The 11345-nt window shown below is 32.9% G+C and overlaps 1 protein-coding gene across 1 annotated transcript; it reads right to left on the bottom strand.

The window, feature by feature from the left end:
* Positions 1-4640: 4640 nt before the first annotated feature.
* LOC111887742 (uncharacterized) lies at positions 4641-7362 on the bottom strand. The gene is made up of 10 exons (XM_023883904.3): positions 7223-7362; positions 6925-6972; positions 6531-6608; positions 6359-6383; positions 6222-6254; positions 5966-6087; positions 5720-5850; positions 5408-5631; positions 5068-5330; positions 4641-4981 (listed from the first exon to the last, which is right to left on the bottom strand). Exons 2-10 carry the CDS (start codon positions 6925-6927, stop codon positions 4886-4888), a joined length of 975 nt encoding a protein of 324 aa, XP_023739672.1. The 5' UTR covers positions 6928-6972; positions 7223-7362; the 3' UTR covers positions 4641-4885.
* Positions 7363-11345: the final 3983 nt, after the last annotated feature.

Here is an 11345-nt window from a genome sequence, read left to right as displayed (position 1 = left end):
CATTAGTGGGGACTACCAAGTACAGTATAAATTTTTGAGGGATTATGTGTTGGAGCTACTAAACATTAATCTTGGCACAACAGTTCGGATTGATGTGTATCCAGAAACCTCCCTGTCTATTACCACAAGAAATTTTAGAAGAATATATGTCTGTCTAGGTGCATTGAAGTTGGGATTCAAAGTTAGGTTAAAAGATTTTCTAGGCCTGGGTAGTACTTTCATGAAGGGGCCTTACCCTGGGCAAGTGTTGACTGATGTAGGGTTGGACTCAAACAATGGCATATACCTTGTAGCATATGCAGTGGTAGAGACGGAATCAACAAGTAGTTGGACCTGGTTCTTGGAACTGTTAGGAGAAGATTTGGATCTGGGAGCAAATTCAAACTTATATTCATTTCTGATAGACAAAAGGTATGTATCACCTAACTTTTTTTCTTAGTACTATTTCTAGATACATTTTGGTAACTGATGTTGCATACATTGACTTTTGTTTACGGAATAATGCCAGCAATTGAGAAGGTATTCCCTAATGCAGAACACAAATTCTGTTTGAGGCATATCTAGGAAAACATGAAGAAACAATGGAAAGGATAAGACTTAAGTGACCACTTTTGGGAGTGTGGTAGAGCAACAACAGTCAATCATTTTAACAGAGCAATGGATGAGTTGAAGAAGATCAATGAAGAGGATCATGCTTGGGTGTGTAAGATCCCAACAAACACTTGGGCTAAATCTTACTTTAGTGGTACGTTTGTAGAAATTTATTGATAAATGTTAATCTTCCATGTTGTGTGTTTACTATATGTGTAATTGTCTTCTCTTAATATCTATTATTCAGGAAGGGCACACACTGATTGTTTGTTGAATAACCTTTGTGAGGTATTCAATTCTAAGCTAGACAAAGGTAGGGATAAACCTATTATCACTTGCTTAGAGTATATTAGAGAGTATCTCATGAAGAGTTTATGTGTGGTGCAAAGGGAAATAGATAAGTGTGAAGGACTTCTAACCCCTACTACAACTACAGTGTTTGAAAAGGTTAAGACTGATGCAACTAAGTATGTGGCTAAATACAATGGGACAGGAAAGTGCCAAGTGGCAAGCACATGGCAAGATCAGTATGTGGTAAACTTGAATGACCAAAGTTGCAGTTGTAGGTTTTGGGAGATTACTGGTTTCCCATGTAGACATGTTGTTTGTGCTATATGGGACAAAATTGAAAATGGTGAAAATGCCCCACATGTTGATGAATGGGTCCATCCTTGCTAGGCTATCAACATGGAAAGCCATGTATTTCAACAAAATTGATCAATTGAATGGACGTTCAATGTGGCCTAAAAGTGACTGCCCATTCACTTTACTTCCACCAAAACATAAAACACAGGTTTGTATTTCAAGTAGACGAAATATATAGTATACATGTGAACATGCAATGAATTCAATTTTAACTATAGTATATTAATATGTGTAGGTTGGGAGGCCTAAGAAGGAGGGGTGCTGATGAGCCAAACAACCAAGCTGGTAGATTGAGCAGGAAATATCTGGCAGTCACTTGTTCAAAGTGTCATAACAAAGGGCACAATTCCAGAGCATGTAAAGGGCAGGGAGGCAGTGGTGAAGTTGGAGGGGGCTGAAAACTATTTTTAGTAGTTATTAGAATGCTTGTGTTGTAGGTCTTTTGAAACTTAAGTCATGTGTACTTGTTTGAAGATGTGTTAAGAACTTGAAAACTTTGCATGTAATGCTTGTTTTGTAGGTCTTTTGAAACGTAAGTCAGGCTTGTGTTGTAGGTCTTTATTTGTTTTGAAACTTAGTATGATGGTTGTATTAAGCACTTTAAAACTTTGCATGTAATGATGTGTATGCACATTTTGGTAATGAATTAATCTGTTTTGTGTACTACCCTTCACAGATCAATTAATAACATTATACATTTCAATTGCAAATCAAAACCATCTTAAAGATGCATTTACAATACACTTAACAATTGCATTTCAAAAACATTCAAGAAATTGAACAATCAACTATAACAAACTGCATTCCATTACCATTAACATTACCACTCCATTACACATTAATCTGATACATAAACCAAATACAATAACACCAATTCCAAAACCCCTTACATAAACTGAAAGCAAAAAAAAACCCTATTTGATTAAAATAAAAAAACCCTCTAACGGTTATAAACCAAAAACCAAAACTCCATTACCATCCAAACTTTCACAAGATACTTAGAGATTAAAATAAAACCAAAAAAAGAACACCCAGGAACAAAACAACATCAACCGGTAGTTACACAATTCTGCACTCACAATGGCAACCATCTCTTCCAATCGGTTCATTGATCTTATCAAACCTGGAATCACCACCAATGCCCTAGCACACATAGGAGGATCAGACCATCAAAGGAACCCACATCTTGTACAGTTCCAAAATTGTCTTCCAGGGTTACGATTCGTCCATGAAGTGATCTTCATTTCTTCATTCCCACATCTGCAAGTCACCATCTTTGAATCAGAAGCGATTGGGTGTCGTAAAGGGTGCAACGGTTGAGCAACAGTGGAAGGGAGAAGAGAGATGACGATCACAGATAAAGGTAAAGGGTTTGCCCAAAAATCGGACATGTAATTTCTTTTAAAGAGAGAAGGTTACAACTTAAATGACGAAATTACCCCTGCAATATAATATTGAAAAATGAGTTAACAGTGAAATGCTAACGGAGTAAGCCGGAAGGACCAAATGTTAAAAGTTTTGAAACCACAGGGACGATCCGTGAGGTTTTTGTAAATTAGGGACCAAACTTCAGATTTTTGGAAACCACAGGGACCATTTTTGAAGTTTTGTCTTATGAAAATAAGACAAATTACATATTTGGTGCTAGCTTTTGGTAAAAACAACCACTTTATATCCTTTTGAAGAATTTTGGACATGATAAGTCTCATATGGGATGACACATTTTCTTGCCACATGGACCATTTATGTAATTTTATCTATTATTTATTATTTTTTTATTTGAGTTATTTATGTGTTTTATGATTTAGATTTTTTTAACATTTTGTTCGAATATATTGTTTAACTTTTTTTTTTTTACATTTTGTTCGAATAAATTTTTTTAAATATTTCTTTGACGTTTCGTTTGTTTATATTTTTTTTTAGATTTCATGGTCATTATAATCCTAATTCGTAACATAATCCACTTAAATCATGTTTTTTTTTTCTTTATGTTATTTTAATATAGATAAGTTATATAATTATGATTTTTTTAATTAAAATAAATAACTATATAGCACATATAAGGTTATATAATTATAATTTTTTTAACTAAAATATTTAACTATACAACAAAGACAATGTTATATAATTAATATTTTTGTAAAGCTTTTTATAAACATTTTTTGTAAAAAAATGTAAAAAAATTTGTTAAACGTTAATAGAATTAATATAGATTTTGTATAGAATTATTTAGTTTAATAGGATTAATATACAGGTTGATCGGAATCCGAAACAAGTGTCAAGTTATACCAGTGGCGAATCTAGAATAAAATATCACGTGGTTCCCAAATTAAGTGAAGCCAATAAAAAAATCAACAATACTTGTGAGGGGTCCGTTCGTGTACGGTTTAATGAAATATAACCGAAAAAACCGATCAGGCACCACCAATTAAAATTTTAAAAAAACCGACTGAAATATAATTAAAAAAATTGAACGCTTTAATGCAAAACTAGTTGATTATTAGTGCATTGATATCTTATTGTTTGATAAAAACTATATATTATATTTAACCATATATACTTAACACCACAAATGCCCCATGTAACTTATTTTTTTCTCTCATTTAAAATGGTTTTTTAAAACATTTAAAAAAAAACAATTCAAGGTAGGTCCTCTATTTTTTCTAAGGTGATTTCTAAATTTTGTGGTATGTATATTATAAATGAAATTCAAATTTTAGATAGGTCCTAGGACCTACCTTCTTGCATGCTAGATACGCCCTTGAGTTATACATATGTTAATCGGGATCCATATAATTTGAAAAAGAACAAAATGTCTGGAAAAAAAAAACACGAAAACATTACACTTAAATCCGGTAGACCAACCTCACCATTTTTGCATAGGATCTCAGTAGTTGTCGTTTTTGTTCCGAATAATACTCGTCCAAAATCACATTCTTAGGTCAATGTTTCTATAGTATTTTTCCCCAGAGAATGGGGTTTTCACTTTTCACGACTTCTTTTCTAATGGAGCTTCATAGAGTTAAATCAACCCAAAGAAATATAAAAACTTAAAAATCTATAGTTCATGTTGAATCACTTGTTGCAACCAATAATCAATCTCTCAAACATCAAGAGACTAGGGTTTGGATCCTCCCTTAAATGGTGAGGTAAGTCAAAACATCTATTTCTTCTTCTCATTTTGATACCAGCCAACACACTATTTTTTTTTAGGAAAAATTGGGTTTATGTAATCAACCACGAGCCACATAAGTGAAATAAGGACACAAGCTCAATGCAACTCTAGAGAGACATTTGATTATTAAAAGGAATAGCATGCAAAATTGACACTCTATTTATTTTAATTACTAATTAGGATCTAAAAAGATGAACGTAGCATTATGGGTTCATGTAACACCTCACAATATTAGAAACTTCCCATTCACTTTTGATAAATAACATAACATAACATAACCCATCAAAGCAAGAAAGGTCAAAGCTTTATGGTCAAAGACTCAACTGGACTCGACTCGACTCTGTATGTACTTTTACAAGGGAATCAAAAGAAGAAGATTAACTGACAATGACAAATGACAATAATTAAAACACATACAAACATCCCCAAAGAATCTTGAATCTTTTCAAACAACACAAATGACTAATTTAACCTTTAACCCTTAAGTGAGTATTTCTTCCCAGTGAAGGCTTGGAACTTGGGCTCATCTTTCTTTGGATCCTGCTCTTGTTTACTCTCTTTTGCAACTTCCTAAAAACACAAGACATGGTTTGGTTAAATCAATGGAATGGAATCACAAATTCCAATTCCAATTCCAATTACGTCGTCTAAATTACCTTTTGTTTTTGAGGTTCAGCACTACGGTTAGCATTAGATCCAAACACAAGTTTTCCTTGCGACTGACGAGAGCTGCTTTGTGAGCTGGATCCGGTTGATGGTGGCGGCACACCACCACCAGAAACCGCCACTTGCTTGTCTTTGGTGGTGGAGGAGGCGGCAGAAACAGGTGGTGGCTGGTATTTTAAAGGCTTTCCATCCAACCTTCTTCCTGATCCAGTAAACGGATTAAACTTTGGCTCTTCAACTGGAGCAGCCTCACCTACAACACCACAAAATAAAAAATAAATAAAACATATAAATAAAATTCAAGAAGTTGAAAGAAATATTAAATAAAACCTTCTGATGGTGGTTTGGTTGAAGGGATAGATGCTACAGGTCTCTCAGGCTCTTTGTAATCAAGAGGAGGGGCAAAATCGACCTCACAATCAGTTTCAATTATGGTTATTGCATGAGAAGGCTTTGATTCAATGATATCAATGTAGTATTTCTTGTTGTTATATGCCACCATAATGCTATCTCCTGTTGTCAAACAAGAAAAGTTCCTCAATGTTGTCTCCAAGCTGCATCAAAACAAAATTCAAAGATTATTTCAGAAAATGTTATTACAAGGAATGGATTCTATCAAAGGAATTGGATTTGTCAACTTACATTGCTTTTGGGTTAGAGATATCCAAGAAGTCCTTTGTGTGTGGTTGTAATTTTACATATGTACCCTTTGGGAGGGTCACATTTTTTACACGCACAATGTCTCCTTCTTGTAAAAGCAGATTTTCCATCATCTACATGGGAAAATCAATTCTGTTAATGAGCATAAAAACTAAGATGTCAAAAGACATAAATAGCCCTATAAGTCTATTACCCAAGAGTTAGAAAATGAAAAAAAAAAATGCATACCCAATAAGGCATATAAATCATGCCTTCTTCTGCAATGAATTCCAACACCCCACAATGTGAAATCCTCTCCGTAGCAGCATTTCGAAGCTCAAACAACATTGGATAATCAATGTGAAGAGAAGCTGAAATTAAAAAAAAAAAATGCTAATTGTCATCATCGTCTTATATAGATATTAAGTTTTGGGCTATAAATAACTTCCACCATGGTTTTAAGTACAATTTCAAAGAAAATTTAGTATGAGAAAGAGAAACTAACCAAGGCGATCAAGGGCAGAAGGAGGCATTATAACTAAAACAAGAATAAAGAAATGTGAGTGATTGAAAAGGAAACTTAAGGGAGAATACATACATACATACAAACATACTAGAATACAAATAACAAATACTACTCACTTTTATCACCATTTTCTAACTGAGGCTGCAGAAGCAAAAAAGAAATGTAGAATTAGAACAATAGTATAATTCAAACATGTGTGAAACCAGAGTATGAATTATAAATTATAATCATACTTCTTGTGCACTTTGCATATGAATAATAAAATAAAAATGTTGAAGCTTCTTAAACCTTATCAATAAAAGATGCAGGGTAGCATCGATATGTTTGCTCAAAGGATGTTCCATGATAGCCATAACCATCAAAATACTGCAGCTCAAAAGCAATACAATTAGTATAAACATGATATAGAAACTCATCAGCATCAAAAAAAAATGATAACCTATCAAGAAAATATCCACTTACATCTTTATCTACACTAAAAAGGGTTAAATCCAACCAAATATAGTACATATAAAATTAGACGACTTCATTCTTTCTTCAGTGGATATTTATTTCATATCAATTAGCCCTTTTGATCACCAAAAGTGAAGTGTAGATTTTTTCAAGGTTAATAGTTTTGTATAGAAGGCTAGAGATTAGAAGTGGCATATAAAATTAAAGAACATGATCACAGGATACATACCATATTTACTCTTCTTACTTGACAACAAGAAATCGAATATTCAGCAACCTGATTAAAGAACAGAATCTACGATCAGAGAGCATATAGAAAATCACACAGATAACTAAATACACTACAAACGTACGAATTTATATGTTTATTTAATCATATGAAAAGAGATTTCTTTATATAATCGAATATACAGCTACCATCCCAGCATTTATCCACAATTGAAAATTAAATACACCTAAATAATGATGATAAAACAAAACCCGAGATTAAGAATCAGAAAACCATGAAATTCAGGAAATAATCTTACCAGATGAAGAACGACGGATTTGGAACCTGTTGCAAAGACTTGGAGAACAAAAAACCCTTCGAAAGAATTTAATCTTAGAATTCGGATTGATATAGATTTTGGAAAAAGAGGAGATTACGCTACCATGCGCCTGGTGCGTAGTGTGCACGCTAGTTGCATCCGGGCTGAGCAAAATGAAAAGCTTTATATAAACACATGTTTTAGGCCCAATTCATTAATAAATAGGTTCTGGGATAATTGCATCTGGGCTTCATTTTGGGTTAAATCAACATGTGTTGTAGAAAAGGTCCATGGCCGAAAAGACACATGATATGTTAAGCATCAAAATGAACCAAATATACATTCGATAAGATAAGAAATGTATAGAAATGTATAAATTTCCATTTTACTATGAATCAACTATAATCGACCGATAGGGAATCACCTTCTTATACGATAAACTTTTCTAAAATCTCCCCATAAAATATATATCTTATATAATTTAAAAGAAATTTTAGCTAAGTTGTCGCAAATATAAGATATCTATCTCACATAGAGTGTCTAATTGAGATTGATTTTGGAATAATCACATTTGGGATGTCAAGCACTTTATGATGTGTTGTTCAATTATAGGAGAGTGTCTAATTGAGATTGATTTTGGAATAATCACATTTGGGATGTCAAGCACTTTATGATGTGTTGTTCAATTATAGGTGGATATTCGGTTGGTTACAGTTACGGTTTACCTTCATATGATACATCATCATTAGTGTTCTTCATTGTGAAGCAATAGGTGTATATAAACTCATCGGAATCGAACAACATTGATATGATTTTAATAGATCATGATGTAGCAATATGAAATATATATGATTCCTTGCTTTTGTTTGTATGAGTATAATTTTTTCATTCGTTTGTTTGTATGATAATATAGGGTAAATTATATATTTGTTATTTATATATATAGATTAATAGAGAGTTCCTCTAGGAACAGTAATTGTTTCCTATTGAACATTTTTTTTAATAGTAAAGTTTTCTTCTAAAAAACTTTAGCAACAATTGTTTGAGATGTTAACATTTTTGGTCTTTTATTCTTTAATGTTACATCATTTTGCTACAATAATTTCTACAACTTGGCAATTTTGGTCCATACTATAATAATAATTACAATAAGCCATAATATTTTCTACAACTTGGTAGTTTTGGTCACTTCTTTAATATTAATTTTTGCTTTTCAACATCTAACCACCGTAGTCTCTATATTTTGACAACTTTCGTCCATTTTCTACAACTTGACACTTTTGGTCCATTTTCTAATATTAATTACAGTAAGCCATAATATTTTCTACAGCTTGGCAGTTTTGGTCCCTTCTCTAATATTAATTTTCTTTTTTCAACATCTAACCACCATAGTTTCTATATTTTATCAACTTTCGTCCCTATGTATATTCCAAAAAATTGTCTCATAAACAAACACGAACTGTGAAATCTGAAACAACCAAGAAAATAATAAAAAAAACTTCTCGACTCCTAGCAACGCAAGGACATACCCTCTAGTTATTATAAATAGTCTTATGAAGAAGTTTGATTATTTGTTGAAGGAAGGGGATGTATATATATTTTCAAAAAAAATTGGTGATAATGTTGCTTGTTTAAAAATTGTAAGTGACAACTATAAAGTAGTGTAAAAGCATTAGGAAGATTTAAATTGTTTGGGTGTTTGTTGACATTGAGTGTGTTTGATTTCTAAACAATGTAGGGAGCTTATTTATTGTTAATATTTGATTAGTAGAATATTTATTTAGCGGTTATAAAATTTTAGATATTTGTGCAACAATTATCGTATATTGAAAACTGTTAGTATGTAGTAATTGTTGAAAAATTTAGGGTTCACTTTGTAAAGATCTAGATCAGAAAAGTTCAAGCCCGTCGACATTGAAAATAAGTGAACTGGAACCAATGTTCTGAATAACGTGAGGCGTGAGTTTGATGGCAAGGTCAAAGTTAATTCATGGCAAGCCTTAGCGAATTATGATGTTTTTCAAGACGTGACTATTTTATATACATAAAAAATATAAATAATATAGTTATTGATTTTTATCAAATAGATCAAGTTTTTAGAAGTGTTAAATTAATATTTAATATAAAAAAGTTAACAAAGACTCAATTATCTTAGGTCCGATCAGAAAAAACTAAAAACAAAAAAAAACCCGCGCCTTGAAAAAAAAACTCGCGCCATAACGCGTTAAGGCGCGTCATGACACAATATTTGAGCGTCACGCTTAACAAACCCGTCTTGGACGTCTTCGTAACGACTACATCACGCCTTACTCCATGACGCGCTTTTTAGAACCATGACTGGAACCAATTACTTTCCGGCTCAACATCGCACATATTCAGCGACCAAGAAATTTTCAAGTTGAACTACAACACCGAATGCAAAGTCGGTGGCATTGAATATATGTTATCAATCTTAAATATATATGTTCTCGTCAACATTGTTTTTAGACTTTAGAGTGCATTGAATATAATTTAAAGAAGTTTAAATCACAAATAGTTGTTTCGATACCGACCTTATTTTCTCTATAAGCAATTCTCAAGGCCGAACATTATATCACTATTATTTCAATAATGTAGTTTTTTGCATGGAATTTGTTTTTTTAGGGAAAATGCTACTATAGCACAAGTAACTTTTGCGTTTGGTCTGATTTGACAAACTATATTATTTTTTTGCACAATTGACCATTAATATTTTACTGTAGATGTCAATTACACCATTGTGACCGATTTTAAAAGGTTTCTCAGTTTCACATCCTACCTTGAATTCGACGTGTATGGTAAGCTAATGGGAAAGTGCCAACTTATTTCCACGTTGACTCCACGTCAGCTCCCCTCCTATACAAAAAACTAACACCTGTATATGGAACACCCCTACATCCAATCTTTCCGTTTTCATGTAAGCTTCTCTCGAGCAAAGATCCTCAATCTCTTCTTCCATAAACCCTCCCATCCAGATTGGTAACTTTAGGGATTCAGATGATCTGAAGACTTGTGGGTGTGAGAAGCCGGCAAAGGAACGAACGAGTTGGAAATATCACAACCCGAGAAGGCGCTTCTGGAACTGCCGCAATAGTTTGGTAAGCTCTCATGGTCGCGATTTCTTGTAATCTTCAATAATCATACGATTTGTAGCATTTATGATGTTTAGATAAGCGTAAGAAAACCCTAATAGTGTAATGTCGTTGATTTTTGTGAAAATGTTGAAAGGAATGATTTATTTGTGGGATACCTTTGTTTGTGTCATTTATTTGTTGTATATAACTCTAAGATCTCATACGACTTGACGATAGTGTATATTTTGGTGTATATTTCAAACAACATTAAAAAGTTGTGATTACTTATTCTGGAAAGACGATGATCTGCCTAAGGGGTACTACAAGAACCTTATCAGAACATTGAAGTAGCAGGTAGATTCAAAGGAGAACTTTGCTAAACTGATCAGCTTTAGGAAGAAGGTTGTGGAGTTGGAGCTTTTGCTTTCAAAGGAAAAGTTAGTTGTTGACAAGCTTGAGAAGAAGGTAACAAAGGAGAAGGAAGTTGTGATGATTCTTAATTACAAATTGGAAACTTCCATGCAGCAAAATTCCATGTTGAAAGTTCTGGTTGTGATGATTTTATTGATTGTTGCACTTTGGTGTTTTAAGTAGAAGGGGATATTGTAGGATGTTTTGGTATATGTAGTTGTCTTTTGGTCGTTTAATTAGTTTTCTTTTGGTGTTTAAATACTACTTTTGAAAACCGCAAAGACCCATGTTGGTTGTAGATCCCAACATTTAGCAGCTTATTTTGGAAACTGCAAGACCCATGTGTATGGGCAGTTTTGTAATTGTTACCTACTCTAAGGACAACTTCATTAGTGGATCAAGTATTTTTTTTTATGTGTGGACCACTATCTTTTTGTCAACTATGGACCATATTGGTCACTAAAGTATACACATATAGTCTATTTTGGAATCTGCTTCTATCAAACACATTGTCTATTTTAGTCATTAAAGTATATACACATAGAACCATATTGGTCATGATCAACCATGCAAAATATAGCTTGAAATCTTTCAAAAAAATAGCAATTAACTTTCATATT

The sequence above is a fragment of the Lactuca sativa genome, chromosome 4 (genome assembly GCF_002870075.4).
Source record: "Lactuca sativa cultivar Salinas chromosome 4, Lsat_Salinas_v11, whole genome shotgun sequence".
In the NCBI taxonomy this organism is placed as follows: Eukaryota; Viridiplantae; Streptophyta; class Magnoliopsida; order Asterales; family Asteraceae; genus Lactuca; species Lactuca sativa.
Note: the sequence above shows the minus strand (reverse complement) of the source record. Positions and strands in the feature narration are given on the sequence as shown.

Excerpts from the sequence above, each read along its gene's own strand:
- LOC111887742 (XM_023883904.3), bottom strand. Across the intron at positions 6,384-6,530 it reads CTGCATCTTTTATTGATAAG|CCTCAGTTAGAAAATGGTGA; the intron begins GTTTAAGAAGCT and ends TTGCTTCTGCAG. Across the intron at positions 5,632-5,719 it reads ATCTCTAACCCAAAAGCAAT|CTTGGAGACAACATTGAGGA; the intron begins GTAAGTTGACAA and ends GTTTTGATGCAG.